Raw genomic sequence first — 18,210 nt, 5'->3', positions numbered from 1 at the left:
CTATCTATCTATCTATCTATCTATCTATCTATCTATCTATCTATCTATCTATCTATCTATCTATCTATCTATCTATCTATCTATCTATCTATCTATCTAGCTATCTAGCTATCTGTCTGTCTGTCACCTTGGTACCAACCTTTGCTTGAGTAGGGCCAAGTCTTCTGCCAGGTTATCCCTCTCCAGCTGGTATTGGTCCCTCTCTTTGCCAATAGCATCCATCTGGCGCCGCAGCTCCCTCAGCTCCTCCTGGAAGAGCTCAGATGCACGGTTGGGCTGCCCGTGCTGCTGCTGGCCCTTGAACTGGTTGAGCTCCTGCTGCAATGCACCATTCTGCTGTTCCAGGTATCGCACCTTCTCAATGAAGCTGGCAAAGCGGTCGTTGAGCTCCTGCAGCTCGGCCTTCTCATTGCTGCGGGTGGTGAGGAACTCCTGGTTGATGGCTTCAGCCAGAGTGAAGTCCACCTTGTCATAGGAGAGGCGAGGGGGCTGGGGGCTAGGGCGGGAACGCTGTTGGTGGAAGGTGGTGGATCGGGATGTCACCACAGGTGACATCGAACGCATGTAGCGTCCCGCAGAAACAGGCATTCGAGAGGACACGGGGGTGTAAGAGGACATGGAGTGTGGGCTTCCAAAGGTGCGCCTGTAGGAGGTATGCACTGAAGAGTGGCTCATGGTTGGGCTGGTTCTGCTCTCTGCCGCTGAGGATAGATGGAGTGATGTAGGCTTCAAGAAGCTTGTAAAGCAACAGGACATCAGACTGAAGAGATCTGAGGGTTTTTATGCACTCAGGCTAGTTGCCCTATGAGCATCACACCTCCCCCCTCACTCATTTTCCTCACCCCACCCACATGAAGCCTTCCTTACTCAATCAGTTATCAGCACACCAGCTTTGACCACTCCCTACCCTTCAGAGCCCAGCACAGAAAGACTGCCTCTTTCTGTGCTGTCACCAATCCTCTGCCTTGCTCTCTGTCTCGACGGTACCATCCTTTTAACCAGAGCATTTGGCAGAGAGCCACAGCAGCTTCCACAACACTACTTTAAAAACTAAGGTCTCCTCACTCCTGCCCTCCTCCCCTCTCTGATTTTTGCACTCGCTGACATCTTGAACTCGTGTTTTCTCTGTCAGTTTTAATTTCTTATATCTTGCCAGTAACAGTGCCAGCTGAGGATTTTGTTACCTGGTTCTCAGTATAAGAAAATGTGAAATTCTATTCTTAATTGAATCACATAGGTACATTGATCTGATTCTTTCCTTTCCATTTGTCTCCCTACCTCTCTCCTCTTTGTCTCTCTCTCCTTTTATAGTAATGGGATACTTTATTGATATTCTGGGCGTCTGGGACAGAGCCATGACTCTGCAGTTATGCTATCCATTTGAAATGCACTAAACCCAGTAATCCCTGTTTGAGTATGTCAGAAAACTCTGGATTTTTGTATCTCTGGATTGTAAGTTCATGGAAACACTGGTCTTGCAGATGGAACAGGTGACATACAGTGACTTTTGTTACAGCAAGCTCACAGAGTCTGTGATTTACCAAGAACAAATGATTTCTATTATACTCTAATGCACCAAGCCAATAAAGTGCAGCTTCCCAGAATTCTTCTCTTTACATTTGCTGTTTTTCCTCCAGGTGCAGACACAAAAATAAGCTACAATAGAACAAATATGTGTTGCAAGTATAAAGTGTAATTGCAAGGTTGCAAACTAAAAAGTCATGATATCCCACTGTGCCATTTAAGAATATTAGCTCAAACTGTGAAATCTAAGTTATAATTGAGGATTACATGATAAGCACATGGCACTGCAACAACTATAAAAAGTATGACTCAGTCTGGCGTAAATATTAAGCATTAAAAGAAGATTTGAGGCAATGCCTTCAGATCTCTCAGCAGTCTCTGTATGTGCCTGTTTGTGTAAAACAATTTTAAGCGAGGTCTGCAGACAGTCCAGCATAAAGTTGATGTAATACAGAGCATGCTCTGTGTCGACTGGGTGTGGCACTCTTTGTGTCTCCGGTGATGCTCAATACCTCTGATAGAATCATAGCCATTCAAGTGATTACATATGTTACAACACACATGTGACACAGTCTATCATGTTATTTCCTCGTTCTAACCCATATACCCACACGCCGTTACAAATAAGTCAACAGCCTTTATTCAAACTCAGTATTTTCTGATTAGATTTAAATTTGGGTTTCCTCTTCCTGAAGGATCATCTGCAGCACCCTGTAGTGTAATTAGTCTAATCTCTTTTTTTTACATCTTTCATTCACACTCACACAAACGCACTCAGTTTTGCTCTGCACTTCAGATCTGCAGCTACTGCCGAGGCCTGGCTCTCTGTGTAACAAATGGCCTGTTAGCCTTGGCTCTGTAATCTAATCAACCTGCTGTATGATCAGTAATGCTTTCTTCTTTCCCTCCCCCTATTTGCACAGAGCTCATCTCACTTTCTATTGTTTCCAGATTCTGCTCCAACCAGCCAGAATGGCTTCTGTCAAAGTTTCTTATCCATCCTGAGACTACCTGCATTTTTACACTAGCTTTAACTGTGTTTATGTGAGGCACATGCACTTATGCCCACATTTAAAAAAACATCATAGTCAGTGATTTTTGAGGGCGACTGTATCAATAATACTAACCACCAGCCAGATGCTGCCATTAGCATTGATCCTTCTGGTTCTCTGAGTATTCCCGAGGGGGCATGCCCTCAATGCTTCTTCTTTGACACTGTCAGGATAGAATATCTTTTCCCATTTCAACCTGCTGAACTCAGTGTGTGCATCGTGTTTCAAATGAAAGCAGATATCACACTCATGTGGAAAAATAGGGAGTAAATATACTGTGCTGAGATTTCATTATCGGGGTGAAGGGAGTTCATGTATTGGGCGTGGTCTGGGATTAGATATCAGATCAAAGTTGAACAGCAGTGATCAGTGATAGCAGCACAGAGCACTACAGCATAAAAACCTAACTTATAGAAACATTTACAAATACGCATTTTTTTGTCATTTTAATTTCACTTTTAACTTTTATATTTTGCACAGGAAAAAGTCAGAATTTCTGGATGATTCTGTTGAGCTCATTCTCCCTCAGAGTGGTCGTGTTACAAGCAATATCTGACTTAGAAATGTCCCAAATCAAATATGGTAACACTTTTCTAAGTTTCAGGGTGGCAAAAATCAAAATGTGAAGAACTTTCATACAAATCGAGATACGTGTAGGTTTAAGAAGTGAAAAATGTAGTTGTGTGAAGAATCTGATAATATCAAATGCCTTCACAACTGGTTAGTCAGTAGTTAAAGGTTTAGTTCGTTTTTTAGGTTATTAAACAGAAAGTTGTTGTTGTACTCATACATATACGTTGATCGGAGTGATGCATTCTTATGAACCGATCCATTAAAAATACATAGGAACAGGTGTTGGTTTCTGGAAACATTAATCTGTTAATGTTATGCCAGCCAGTGTTTTGGTCGAGTGTCCCTGATTGCTCAATTCTAAATACAGTATGATTACATTTTGATATTATGTGAGAATTTATTTGCTAAGTCCAACAATGTTAGCTCTACTTCATAGAAAGTTTAGCTAACAATGGCTAACATTAACAAGTTAACAGCAGGAAAAGTAGCGCTTAATGACAGAAACTTTACGCACATCCTAAACAACTCACTTCACTATTACTGTCATCACATGGAAGTGAACTACACTGACTCCTTTCACAATGTTTTGCAGCCTCTTCCAAAAATATAGAATTCAGTTGACTGCAATCTGCAGTCTACTGACATCTAGTGGTTCAATTTCACACACTGTAACTTTAAAGCAGGCATGAATGTTTGGACTGTTAAAAGGTACAAAAAAGCATTAGAAATGGTTCAAGCAATTCTGAATAAAATAAGATGTGGTAATACTGTGTTGTTTAGGATAACATAATGGATGCTGAACATGTTGCTATGAATGCAAAACAGTGTGAAAAATATTTTCCATTAATATTTCCCATTAAACTGCTGGATGTGGTGGGCTGCAGCAGTGCTTATCATCATGTCCTTCTTGTAGAAGATTTTGCTGTGCTGAGGATGGATGAAGGAAACTACATCCATTTCTAGATCTGTTGCTAGGGAGTGGTGAGCAATAAAGAGTGTGTTAAATTAATCAGAGCCGTTTGGCTGCCTGGGTGGCGTCACCTCACTGACTCATCTCTGGTTTCACTGTCCGGAATAAAAGTTTGAGGCCATTAATCTAACAAAGAAAAAATGATATTGGACCTCCTGAATCTTTCAGTGGAGCTGGGTGACAGCACCAAATGTATCTTGCTTTGACTGGGACAAGTGGTGAGATTGTAGTAACAGCTACAATGCTGTGAGGGCTGCGATATATATCATCAGTGAAAAACAATGGCCTCCCAGAAGGGCTATTGGGTCGTGTCTTGGCTGAGTAGCATGTCAGGAATGAATGGGAGTGATTGAACAGGACTGAGAACATGTGACCAGGAGACATGTTAATGGCTGAGCATGATTAATGGCTGCATTTGGTCATTAGTGTAATGGAGCAGCACAGTCGTGAGCAAGCCGTAGGAAGGATATTCATTTGGAATCTTGTTTATGCAATTTAAGTGAGACAGTTAAAGGACATGTGGAGCAGTGCACATATGCACGTGCAGCATATGCATATTAACTCTTCCCCTTGGCTTCCCTTTCACGCCATGTCTTTCTTCTATATAAAGCCTCTTCCATTGAAGATTGCAGCCATGACGTCAGCCTTTTCTCCTTTACTGCAGCGTGTCATACATGAACCTTACTATCACCCTTGCTTTGTTCCTTCGGTGCCTGAGTGTAGCCTGCTGTGTTATAGTAAATCATTTTACTCCAGTGGAGAATGATATTGATAGTAATCATTTTTTCAGTGCACTCAGCTACAGCGTTATTACAACCACAGTACTTCCTGACCACACATTTCATAATGTTGTAGTCCAAACAAGGCATCCTGCGTATTTTGAGTGCCATGTATTAGTTTCTATTTAAGAAAACTGCTGTTTGGTGTTGGGGAAAGTACTTTGAGTTGATTTTGCATTGTTCCAGGTACTTTACATGCGAGTGCCATTTTCAATCAGGGCTTTTTCTTTCAAGCTTAACAGGATGTTTTTTTAATTGTGTGGATTGTAGATCTGCAAATTTAAGAAGCTTCTTATCTTTACACATGCAGCACGTATTCCAGCTCTTGAGCTATCGTCACTGTAGCTTTCCTGACCTACAGATTAATGTTATCACTTGAATTTTGTAAACTCACCTGCCACAACACACCTGTTCAGCTGCTTTTTACTGCAAATATCATTCAGTCATGTGGTAGCAACTCAGTGCACTTTGCCATGTAGACATGGTCAAGCAAATGACCTGTAAAGTTCAAACTGAGCACCTGGATGAGGAAGAAAGTTGATTTAAGTGACTTTGAACTTGGCCTGGTTGTTGGTACCAGGTGTCTGAGTATTTCAGAAACTGCTGATCTACTTGGATTTTCAACACAGCCATCTGGTCTGAAAAAGAAAAATATCCAGTGAGCGGCAGGTCTCTGGGTGAAAATGCCTTGTTGATGTCAGAGGTCAGAGGAGAATGGCTATGCTGTTTTGAACCACAATAGTAACCTAATTACAACCAAGATATACAGAAGAGCATCTGTGAATACACAAAATATCAAATCAGCGCCAGAAGATCAGACGGGTGCCACTGCTGTCAGCCAAGGACAGGAAACTGAAGTTATAATTCTCAAGGACTTAATAAAATTAGATAATAGAAGATTAGAAAAACCGTATTTGGTCCGAGTCCCAAATTCTGCTCATTATTCAGATGGTAAGGTCAAAAGTGGGTATAAACAATCTAAAAGCATCAAGCATCAGTTTCAGAATGACTGAAAAAAGTGAGGCAAACAAACAATGGTGATAAAGTTCCATTTTATTAGTTTCAGGGTATCAAATGATGTTCAGTTATACATTTTTTCTCATTTATATTGTAAAGACATTGAATGGAAATGTGCTAGTATTGATTTTCCAATAGGTTTTAGTATATGCAGGCCACAAATAAGAGAATATGTTATGACTTCTCTAAACTATCAGGTCCAATTAATAGAAATATTATGGATCAAAATAAATATCAGTTTCCACTTCAAATGCTTGAACACCTTAAACACACTTTTACAGTTCCACAGGTACTCCTGGTTCCTACATATCTTGTACATGGGGCTTCTTTTCACCTCATTGGTTCTGGTTTAATGGCAGGGAGTTACAGTGTCAGAGACAGTACAGACAGTATTCTGTTTATAGGCGATATGTTAGCAAATATTGTTGATGTTGAGTGCATTTATTAACGACAGTATTCACACAATCCTTCCCTGAAGCAGTGGACGGCTCTCTCCTGGTGACTGTCTACTCAGCAAGTTCCACAAGAGCAAAGGCACTGATGTTACTGCAGAGATGCCTCCATTATTAGCACGGTCTTCTCTCAGCGGCTGGTACTGCTTGAAACGCCTGTTTAGAAAAATTGCACTTACAGCAATATCACTTAGACAATCAACAATCAACATCAATCAGGAGCAAGCTGACAACTGTCTTTTTACACTGTCGCTAACTTGGTTTCCCCCCCCTCCAAAACAAAACAGGTGGTGGGTCTGACTGTTAAACTGATTGCTAATTGGCTAACAACTTGTAAACCAGACAGATATTCCTCGTTTTTGGAACATAGTGTAACTAAGATTTACAATTACAGATAATAATTTTATTAAATATGGCATGAGCAAAGAAGCCCATAAACTTGGCAAGAAAGTGTTTGCAGAGGTCAGAACAGGAAAGTGTTTTCCCATAGACTTCTATAGGACTGGAAGTCTTTGTGTAACCACAGCTATCGCCATCTGGTGGCCTTCAGAGAGAATGCAGGTTTAAGGCACTTTTTTTCTGGTTTTATAATGCCTGTGGGCTGCTCTCAGTCTTTGTGTCAAACTCAGCTAACACACCAGGCTGGCTAAGACACTTAATGTAGGAGACAGAGGCCTAAAGTGGGTCGAATCAGTTTTCTTATCTAATTCTTGCAAAGAGAAACTGTAACTTTATAAAATACTGTATGATTCCACTGATGAAGGTAAAATTTATACTGGATGTCGTAATATATGATTTATAATGCAATAAGCAGCCACTTGTGATGTTCCAAAGGAATCTATCCTTGGCCCTTTACTCCACCTATAACTGTTTATGCAATATTTAAAATGTAATATGAATATTCAGTTTTCCTGGTCAGCTTGACGTGGCTTTTTAAATTAGGAATGCGTGGTCATTGCATGCACATTGATCTATGATTCCTGCGTAACATGCAAAGAATTGTTGACTGTAAGAATGTTTCCTAAGTTTACCTGTACATCAAACCAATACAGCAGACGACACAGGCGAGAACCATAACACCGAGCACCGTAGCAGCAGTTCCAGCTGGTGAACCACTGGAGGCTGAAAATGAAGCATGTAATGAGAAGAAATGAGAAAAAAACCTCTGTAAATTAGCTCATTTTAGTTTCTGGTTGTTGTTTTTCCTTTTACTCACCTACTGACACACTGACTCTTGCACTTGCCATGGCAAGACTGACATCATTAGTCAGAGAGACATTAAGGCAGAATACTCCAGAGTCATTGAAGAACTGACGAAGGATCATCTGACAGTCTGGAGAGGGTGAGGCTGCATTACAGATGGTTTGCACCGGCGTGATACAGTCAGCATCAGAGATAACAGTGCAGACCTCACTTGGCAGACTACAGGAAGGAGAGATTGAGGATGCAGAGATGTTGTTTCAAGGAAAAAAAAGATGACTTGATGTATTAACTCGATGTAGATAAACAAAAAAAATAACACATAACAGTATATTATGATAGTTTATGTTTGTTGGACTGTGTTGATACTATAATGTTGTTGTCTGTAAATTTGTACATTGATTCATTAAAGTGGTCGGTTCGAGTTCGACAGGTGTTTGGATCGCATGTGTCTCAAGTTTTAATGAGAAGTCACAATGATTAGAAACTTACCTCACTGAATGTTTTTGGATTGAGTGCAGTGTGAATAGAGATAGTGTTTAAAACTCCAGACTAAACCAAACTTCTATTGATTTAGCTTGTGCAGAGTCTTGATGAATGTTTTACTCACCTTCCCTGACAGGAAATAGTGACGTCCACAGCATTTTGATCCAACGCCGTCTCCAGTGACACAACGTTGGCCACTTGTACAATCTCGACACTTTCGATACCCTCTGCAGGTTTGAAACAGGATGAAAGAGAGATTTTAATATTACTAAAATTCTTTCTGTTAAAGCATTAGTGTCCTGTATATTATAGTATATATATCTGGACATGTGCAGAGGAGGGAAAGTGGACATACTGGGAAAAAGGTGTGGAATATGAGGCTACCAGGCAGAAGGAAAAGAGGAAGACCAAAGAGGAGGGTCATGGATATAGTGATGGAGGACAAGCAGAGTGTTAGTATGACAAAGGAGGACGCTAAGGATAGGGACCCACTGTAAAGGGTGCAGGCTAAAGAAGAAGACTGTTGTGACTTACGAACAACATCGACAGATGTAGCGAGGGAGCCGTAGCGGTAGACCATACAGTCAGCTGTCAGCTCTGGTGCTTGTCGTTTAGCCACAACGAGGGCAACCTGAGCTGGATCTGCTTCCATTTCAATCTGAACTTCACCTTCGGCTGGCGCAGCCTCGTCTTCAACTGCTCGTGGAAAAAAAACAGAGGATTGTGTTAACAGTTCTGGTTTCCTTTCTTTATGGGTGTTTGAATTTACAGTATGTGCTCACCTGCTGCAGTAGCTGCAACTTCATTCTCAGTTTCTACTGCTTCCACTTCTGCATTAAGTACAGCTTCTTCTACAGCTGTGGGTTCAGTGGCAGCAGGCGCAACAACATTATCAGCAGGGGCTTGTGTTTCAGCTAGCGCAACCTCTGCAGCAGCAGTAGCCTCTACAGCTTCAACACCATCTGCAGCTTCTTCCTCTGTAGCTCCGTCTGTGATGGGAGCAACAGTGATGATGTCAGCCACCTCGACTTCTTCTCCTTCTGCAACAGGGGCAACCGAGGCAGCAGCAGCATCAATCACAGCTACATCTTCAGTGGCAACTGTAACCCCTGCAGTATCATCTGCAGCAGCCGTATCAGCATCTGCTGGCTCTTCGGCTCCTGGTGCAACGGTGGCAGCAGGCACCTCTGCATCAGCTGCCTCCTGCTCTACCTCTGCGGCAGGAGCAGCAGTGTTGGCGGCAACAACGGCTGTATCTATTGCTGCAGGGGCCACCGAGGCAACTACCACGACCTCTGTGTCGGCATCAGCAGCCGCTTCTCCATCGTCTGTGTTTGCGTCTGCGGGCTGCACAGAAGCAGCCACTGGAGTGGCGTCTGTGGCGACAACATCCACAGCTATTGTATCTCCTCCTTCAACTGGGACAGCAGGGACAGCTGCCTGGCTGGAGGCCATAACAACTACTGCTGGGGCAGCAGAGGCATCAACAGGACCGGCTGAAAGAAAGCACAAAGCTACTGAGCGAAACAGCATACATGAGGAAGGTAAAGAGTAGACTGATGAGTTTTGAGATCTCACCAGCAGTGGGGTTTCCACAGTTATTGGGGATGCTCGCCATCAGAACCACCTGAGGCCTAAAGGTCCCGGCTTCAATGTATGTGTGTGTGACCATGTGCTCCCTGGAGATCAGAGTTCCACTGTTGTCACCAAAGTCCCAAGTGAAGCTGATCTCTGCATTGTTAAGGTACTGGCTGGGATCGTGGATGTTGACGGTAAAGCCAATAGCCTGGTTCTGGATGAAGTTCTGGTCGTTCTGATTTACATCATTGATTTGGGCCAGAGATATGGTAAATGGAACCTGGTCTAATGACGGAGCAAAAAACAAAGAGCTGTCATGATGAGAGCTCTGAAAAGAAAGAAATACAGGATCATTTCCCTCAAATTGGAGCTTAGAGACTGTTTCAGTGGTCACCTGTGATGGTGAAGACTGTAGAGGCATATCCGAGGGGGATAAACCTGTTTCTGCCACGGCAGTGATAGATGACGACTTCCATGTTGTAGGAGCCCAGGGGAATGTTGTCTGTACCGATGGTGAGTGAAGAGGACGGTCCATCTGCCACCTGCCAGTAACGCCCTAAAACACAGTCACATTAGGGTGATTTAGAGGACAGTAGCACAATAATCAGTGAAGCCTGACATACAGGGTGGGGTCGAGGTGATGCTCGCCACATAATCTGCACATGATGAACATGGAAAAATGGGAAGCACTTGGTCCGAAATATCTCTTGTTTCAAATAGTGTTAATATCACAACATCAATTTTGTTTTAATGAAAACATTTAAGCAACTTATTTTTCATGACCTGACTGGTACAGATGAGATAAAGAATAGTCCCATACAGTGAAGATTTAATTTTTTACATCTATTAGTAATCATTTATACTTTCTAGCCATCACCTTCATCCCAAAGTTGTGAAAATCTTTGTTTACAACAGTTAAAAAATAAAGTTAAGCACAACAAACATTTAAGTAGCTCAAACAAGCAGGTATTATATGAGGTATATGACTGAATATGGTTTCACAACTCCATACACAGTTCCGTGTATGGAGTTGTGAAACCATGCAATGGTTGTGTAGCAGGCAGAGAGAGGACTCAAATGTAGGACTCTGCAGACAGACGTCAAGTCACTGGCAAATGGCAGATATAACTAAAAGTAAAAATGTAAAGTTGGAGCAAGCCGACTGAAAAAAGCTAGGATGAAACAGTATAGTACTAGAACATAAATCACTTCATAAACCAGCGAAACCCCAAACACTGGTTCATCAACCCAGGAACCATGACACAGTTTCTTGAAAATTGCTTAAAACTTTCTGTTTTCATAGTAAAGGTTGCTGCATCTGTTCTTACTCTAACCATATGGAATCACATTATGCCATTTTTTTGTTTATTACATTTTTCTCCCAAGTTTTGCTAATCAGAAAAAAAAGATAATAAAGATCCTGGGATACTGCAGCCTCGTCATTATGGACGGGCCTCGGGGGTCTGATGAAGTCCCTGTGCCCCCTCAGCAGAGTTCTGCTGATAGACTTCGACTGTAAGTTAAGTTAGCAAAAAACAAAACAAAACATATTGCTATAAGTTATTGCAGTGCAAGGAGGACACTGAGCAGATGGATGGAGGTCAGACTTTGGGATGCACCCCTTATGTTTCTTTGAAACTTCAAGCATGACCGTACTCAAAATTTCAAAAACGAGTCAATGTGTTGATGTTATTCCACGCTTACACTCAACAGTTCAACTGTGTGATGAATTCACTGAAGCGCTCTGGCACCCGAGGACCTAAGAAGTATATTTATGCACTTTTATAGCTGTGGCTACATCTCCTTATGAGTCTACTGTGCGTATTTGGTTGATTCCTGTACCCCTCTGTCAGAGTTGGTAGCCCGGCCAGTTCATTCGGTCTTTTGCAGAGGCTGTGTAGTTGTAACTTACCCCATGTTTTCCACACAAACACATAGTGGGGCTTCCCGTTCTGGCTCCTGTTGAAAGGTGTGCCATTGGGGAAAACTCCAGTCCAATCAGTGTCCCGGTCTGGATACACAGCCTGACCCTCCTCATACTGTTTACCTGACACAGACAGTAACCATTAATCAAACATGCAGCAGGAAGACATATCTGGTACATTACAACTATAAGACTTTAGTTTAACTATTGAAAAAACTACAAAATTGGTTCTGCAAAAGTTAAGTTGCTAATATTACATCTCTGGTACTGGCTAATGCCTCTACTTTAAACCCCCCTTGGTAAGAAGGTTTCCTACCATCGACGGTGCAGTTATTTGCCCAGACCACCTCTCCTCCTGGGAGCACCGTCTGGTTTGGTGGGAAATTCAGATTAATAGTGAAGCCTGCTTTTGCTCCAGTCAGGGTGGGGGCATCATTCTTGAGAGCGAAGGTTACGTTACCACCTGAAAAATAACATGTCTTGTGAGTTAGCATCTTATGATCTTAGTTTTTTTTTCTTTAATGAAAAGAAAAATCAGTGAGCTCACCCAACCAGCAGTTTCTGAATCTTGGGTCTCCATCACTCCACACCGGGTACATGCGGGAGTTCCATGATCGATAACGAGTGAAGTGACTTCTCTGCCCTGTAAGAATTCATTGAAACTCTTTAGAAAAAAAAATAGCACCACGCACCAAGTGTTATTCTGCCAGCTCCCACAACTTTAATTATGCCCATTAAATGCAGATACACATTCAGCTCAACATTGTAATCAAGTTAAACTTTTACATTGTAGACATAATTCTAAGTATGTGTATATTTGTCAAGATAAGGTGCAGTCTGCTCATGTTTCTTGGTATTGTTAAGGTGGAGGGGTGTCAGGGTTCTTGGCAGTGTGAGTCACAGGACCTGCAATCCCCCTCAATCCCTTTCATGTGACTATCAGCTGAGCAGCAACATCAGTAATCCCAGTGAGAGGAATGAGGGCTCCCAGACACTGACTCACTGCCCTTTTCTCCCAGATAGTGATGTGTTAGTGAATATGAAAAAGACACTCTGATATCTTTTTTAGATATCAAAGCCTAAAATATACCCACTGTGACATGATTAATGATTTTCAGAACTTAGAAGATAAAAATACCATTTTAGACTTTATAAATCACCTTTGAAATCCTAGAAGTCTAAAGTCATTAATCAAAATTGGCATAAAACATAGTGTAATGGTATGAAATTGGACTGTGAAAATGTGTTTCGGGCACCTCCTTTTAACAGAGTGGAGAGTGTGCTGGCATGAAACAAGCGTTAAATAGCTATCCAAAGAAAAGCTAAGCTTAAACAAGCTTGTAATCGGTGGGCATGAAGAAATGCGTTGATTTACTTCAGTCACAGTAATCCAGAGTAATCACTTTGCCTCTGCTGGTACAAAGTTCATGCATCACACATAGCAAATCACCCTGTCTTAACACGAATTCATATTTAGCTCCCTAAATACTGTATTTTTTATCCCATCAGGTGAATAATATTTTTTTTAATTTATTTGTAGTTTTCCAATTTTTCTCTTTCATAAAAGTGGGCAATGATATCAGTATAATCCTGCAGGCTAAAACAACAACAACATTAAAAAGGTGCTTTTAAAAGCCATTACCCTTTTTACCTCCTTATATGTTCTTTTCTAAGAGTAAATATCAACGAAGTTACTTTTTTCTTGTTCAGAGGTATACCTTTAGAAGAAAGAGTTATAAAACACACATTAAACAACAATTTGGTGTTCGTTCTTGTCTGTAATTTTGGATGTATACTCACTGGTTGCAGATATTGTAGTAGCAAATGCTAAAACAAGCAGCACCAAAGTTTTCATCGTGTGTTTGGTTTTCTCTCCTCTCTGAGCCCTGATCCTCGCCCTGCAGTCCTGATCCCCAACTCAACTCCCAGAGACTTAACAAAAGTCTCCTTACCCTCTTTAAGAAGGGCCTGGACCTCAATTACCATAAAGTTTCTTCTACCCTCTGACATCACTCTGCAAATTGGCACCTCCCCCTCTTTAGGAAGAGTAAGTTGAGTTTTATTAGCTTCAGTTGTATTTGGCAAAACTGTGACTTTTATTCATAACTTTTGCTATTGATAAAGTTGTATTATTATATTTTTAATCTTACCTGAGCTAGCTGGTTTATTTCCTTTGAACTGTTGTCTTTGGAGAGCTTCATGTTAGCCATATTTCATCAGCTTTTTTTCAGATTCTGCTTGTTAGTGTCTGAAATCTCCAGAACTCAAGAAACTGTACAGAGAACATATTTGTGGATAAAGTGCATGTTAATAATTCACATCCTTAATAAGTGCATACTGGAAAAATCAATGGATCCTGTCTGGACATTGTAAATACAAATGTTTGCAATACTTGTTTCAGGATGGAGTGTGGAGAGCTGTGTGCAAAGCTCGATGCATGTCTGTGTTTGACATATGACCTTACAGTTATGTGGGTATGGGCATCACAAGATGAGTGTGTGGACTGCAGATCAATAGCATCCTTTTATTTCCTCTGTATCCCGGTGTTCACCTCGGGCTGCTGCAGCTCAGAGAATATGCAGCATGGATGACACACCCAAGCTCAGATCTCAGACGGTGCAGAGTTTCATGCAGCAGAGGATCGCAAATACTTTGGCAGAAATGGCGTTATTCTGGAAATAATAATTTTCTCAGCAAATATAAGTCAAACATTAAAAGTTCATTCTGAAGGACATCTTACTGTAATACCTAGCTCCAACACTGGGAGCTGTTGTGTGAAAATGCTGTTAAGTACACCAAATTATAAGTTCAGCTTTGCCTGTGATCATTTCCAGGAAGACTCTTGTATGGAGACTGGGCTGCTCAGCTGCTGCTGATTTGTTTGGATCTGTGTGTTGTGGCCACTTGAGCTGTTGAAGTGATGCAGTGGTTTCCTCCCACAGTTAAAAGATAGAAACTAATATCTCACAGGCATGTTGTTTGCAATTTTGAAATCAGAAGATATTAAAGTAATTAATAAGGCTATGGTGGATTTCAGTTGGGCAGGAAGAAAACCCAAAATTAAATTGGAGACACTACAGTTACCGAAAGATCTGGGCGGGTGGGGAGTGCCAAACAGGAAATTACGTTCTCTCAATACAAGCGAGGATTCTTTCTTCCTGGATACATGAACATTCTGATCTGCCATGGCTAAATATTGAGGAAGTATTATGTAAACCATCCTCGCCTGTTAACTTTCCAGGGAAACGCCTTAATGACTTACCTCACGTAATAAAGCATAACCCACTGATATATAATGCTATGTGGACGTGGGGAAAACTGAGAACACTTTTTAGCAGTAGTCTTCCGTTTAATATTTTGTCAACGCTTATAAATAATCCAGACCTTCTGCCGCAAAACAAAGGATCGAGTTTTGTGGGATGGCATAAAGTAGGTGTAAAGAGGTTTTATGACCTCTTTAAACATGGTGAGTTTAAATCCTTTGAATCCCTGAAGTCCCAGTATTCTAGGTCAAATACTGAGTTTTATAAGTGTTTGCAATTGAGAAATTATATGTTAAAAAATGCTAAATCATTACAAATCTCAACAGCCTCTTTTCGGTTGGAGAAATTTATACTGGTTAATAGGGAGCATAAACATTTTGTATCAAAGTTTTGTCATCATTGATGTTATGACTCTGATCAGGCTGGGACATTATATTGATGCTCCCGAATTTTTGTGGACAAATGGAGGAAACCACTGGATGTAAAGCATAAGGCCCGAGGGCCAGAATCGACCTGTCAAACACTCCAATCCGTCTCACCTGATGGCTTAGGATATTGTGAAGGAAGGCATAACTTTTGGATTTTTAACTATATTTTCACAAGTTTTACAGCTTTTCCTACTGATAAAGAATTTGATGGCAAGACTTAAAACAGTTGGGACATGGGGGGAAAAAGGCTGGAAAAGTAAGTGTTACTAAAAAGAAACAGCTGGAGGAAAATTTTGCAGCTAATTAGTTTAACTGCCAACAAATCAGTTACATGATTGGGTATAAAAAGAGCATCTTGGAGTTGCAGAAGGGAAGAGGAAAAAAGTAAGCTTGAGGCCAAAAATCAGCACCACTGCATTAACAACATGATTCTGTCATGGAAATGACTGCAGGAGCTCAGGAACACTTCCAGAACTCATTATCTGTGAAGACATGGTCCACAAATGCTGCCGTCGTCTCTGGGATAAAGATCACTTAAAATTTACTGACGCAAAATTTCAAACTGTTCTGCAGTCAGAGGAATCAAGATTTGGAAAATCTCTGGACTAAAGAGGAGAAAGGGTTTTTTTTTTCACTTTAAACAATTTAATGTTTTCAGTTCTAATTGAAAATAAAACGTGAGTTTATTAGATCTGCAAATTTTCTAAATTTGTTTTTATTTTCATTTTTTACAGCTTCCCCACTGAGGTTGTGTTTCAGAAAACTGTTAAAGAGGAGGAAAAACACTTTTCAGACTAATTTTTTACTTATTACACACATACACACAAAATTCCTTCAGGTATAACAAGCAACATGTTAAATCAGTAAGAAGGTAAAGTGTAAAGTGACTGCTTTTTTTTTATTATCCCCCACTTTCTAATTTTCTATTTTCAGTTGTTTTATTAATTGTTTGTTTGGCTTTTTTGTTTTCTTATTTCCACTTTGTGTAGATAAATTCTTATACATTATACAGAGTCATACAGAGTCATTTTGACAGTGACTGGTGGCTTTCCCAGTAATGTTCTCTCATGCCCGTGAGACTATTCAGGCTGCACTACATGTGACCCCTCATGCGCTACTCAACAGAGTTCAGGAGGAGAAAATGGCCTCACAAGGAGCACCTGACTTAACATACCACGTACCACAAATAGGCTTATTTAGCCTCCACTTTTTATTATCTTAATAAATTTGTTCCTGGGTTTCGGGGAATTTATGGAATTAACACAGAACCTTGTTTTGTGAAATCTGATCATTTTCTGCACAAATTATTTGACATTATAAATATTTCTCATTTGCACTTAATAACAAGGCCAGTAAAGCCTGGAATCCTCAAAAACTATTTCAGCACAATCAATATAGAGCGTGTCAACAAAACTGAAGTCAAACAGTCACACAGGCTTCTCTTTTCACGCACTATTAGAAACCGAGGGATGTGATTTAGAACTGACCCCAAACCAGATCAATAAAGCCATCTGGTATATGAAAAGTACCAGACTAGACAGTCAAATCAGTTCATGACCACAGCAGCCATCAGTAGTCATTCGGTGTGTTCAAATGGCTTAAAACAAACTCTCCTCATTTTTTTTTTCATCGTTTGTATTTTTCTACTAGACACAAAAAGAAGATTTGCCTAAAGAGAAACCACAAACCAAGGTAAACACGTACAGCACAACTACTTCTACAAACACGAAGCTTCCACTGATACATGATGGAGCAGAACAATCAGCAGGCTAATCTGCTGTACGCAGGACCTGCGCCAAGGCTGCTTATGATTCACCATCAGATTATTCAGGCTGTGGGAGATCTCCTGACAGGAAACTTGCTTCCTAATTACCTCTGTCCACACAGATTATGAAACCAACTCCTCTAAACTGCAGGGAGAACAGGGAAAATCTGAATCCTCCTCCTGACAGATAAATATTCAGACAAGTTACATGCGTCACTTTCTGTGGATCAGTCGTAATTTTACTGATCAGTGATCATCTACAGGAGAAACTTAGTACAGCCGACACAATGAAATGAGAACTAACATCTTTGTGGTGCTCAAAGACGTCACTTCACATATAAATATGCAACATGGAGACGTGTTGGGCCTGCGGGCTTCGATCATGTGCAGTACTGGAATGAATGCTTTCTGTGTCTCTTAGCACCAAATGAGGGTGTTTCTTCATGCTGCAGGGGGAACCTACTGACTTAAACACAATTGCGGTTAAAATTTCAGATCAATATTGACCTTCTTTAAAGCGGACATCTGGCATACCAGAGAAAAACACGGGTGTTAGCGATAACATTAACAATGAATGTGTGTCTTTAAACAACTGCAGCATAATCATATAACACCAGATTAGATCTACTCATAATTTTGCTAATGTGATAAGTCAAAAATACTCTTACCATCACTAAATCCTTACAGATTTAAAGGTTTGTGACATTGGTACTGTGAAATAATCAGTACCAACAACCATGCCACATTTAAATTCACCTTACCCACCTGTTTCTCTCATTCTGATGTCTAGTTTGAATTTCCGCGGGTCGCTTTGAACATGTATATGTGCCCAAATGCACTGGGTTGCTGTTATGTGATTGGCTGATATTTATTTGCATTAATGAGCAGTTCAACCTGTTTGCCGAATTAGGATGATGGTGAGTGTATAACTCTATATAACAAAGTGTTGTATTTGACAGATACTTTATCATAGCCAACAAGTCTGATTTAAAAAAAATGGTACAGCTTATCCCCTGGTTAGAGGCTAGCTCAGGGTTCCTGTTCACAAACCACAAGCGAGCTTTAACTGGTACCCAGCAGGTCATTTTGGTCCCTGAGGTGAAGAAAGTGTTAAATCCAGTTGCCCCTTTGAAAGAACACAAAGGATCTGCAGGTGGACACACATTACCAGACCTTTTTCAAAGGTATTATTTGAGTAC

At 40.8% G+C, this 18,210-nt stretch overlaps 2 protein-coding genes across 2 annotated transcripts in view; both read right to left on the bottom strand.

Moving 5' to 3' along the window:
- prph (peripherin) overlaps positions 1 to 775 on the bottom strand; it is a 5,677-nt gene extending 4,902 nt beyond the window's left edge. Inside the window, exon 1 of the mRNA XM_005739529.1 lies at positions 140 to 775. Within this exon, the coding sequence (XP_005739586.1) occupies positions 140 to 756 (617 nt within the window). The 5' untranslated portion in view covers positions 757 to 775. The remainder of the gene's footprint in view (positions 1 to 139) is intronic.
- A 5,158-nt stretch (positions 776 to 5,933) lies between these two features.
- On the bottom strand, positions 5,934 to 14,079 carry pmela (premelanosome protein a). The gene is made up of 14 exons (XM_005739528.1): positions 14,020 to 14,079; positions 13,706 to 13,827; positions 13,356 to 13,591; positions 12,103 to 12,198; positions 11,872 to 12,018; positions 11,544 to 11,678; positions 10,026 to 10,187; positions 9,632 to 9,916; positions 8,836 to 9,549; positions 8,588 to 8,749; positions 8,178 to 8,280; positions 7,584 to 7,789; positions 7,399 to 7,489; positions 5,934 to 6,523 (listed from the first exon to the last, which is right to left on the bottom strand). The coding sequence occupies exons 3-14, from the start codon at positions 13,408 to 13,410 to the stop codon at positions 6,373 to 6,375; spliced, it is 2,307 nt and encodes a 768-aa protein (XP_005739585.1). The 5' UTR covers positions 13,411 to 13,591; positions 13,706 to 13,827; positions 14,020 to 14,079; the 3' UTR covers positions 5,934 to 6,372.
- Positions 14,080 to 18,210: the final 4,131 nt, after the last annotated feature.

This window comes from Pundamilia nyererei, unplaced genomic scaffold (genome assembly GCF_000239375.1).
Source record: "Pundamilia nyererei isolate P.nyererei 1_Seehausen unplaced genomic scaffold, PunNye1.0 scaffold00092, whole genome shotgun sequence".
Classification (NCBI taxonomy): Eukaryota; Metazoa; Chordata; class Actinopteri; order Cichliformes; family Cichlidae; genus Pundamilia; species Pundamilia nyererei.
Note: the sequence above shows the minus strand (reverse complement) of the source record. Positions and strands in the feature narration are given on the sequence as shown.

What these genes read in the sequence shown, in the direction of transcription:
- pmela (XM_005739528.1), bottom strand. Translation starts at nt 13,410, where the DNA reads ATGAAAACTTTGGTGCTGCTTGTTTTAGCATTTGCTACTACAATATCT. An exon ending in AAATAACTGCACCGTCGATG is followed by an intron (nt 11,679 to 11,871) that starts GTAGGAAACCTT and finishes TGTCTGTGTCAG; the next exon opens with GTAAACAGTATGAGGAGGGT. An exon ending in TACAGTCTTCACCATCACAG is followed by an intron (nt 9,917 to 10,025) that starts GTGACCACTGAA and finishes CTCCGTCATTAG; the next exon opens with ACCAGGTTCCATTTACCATA.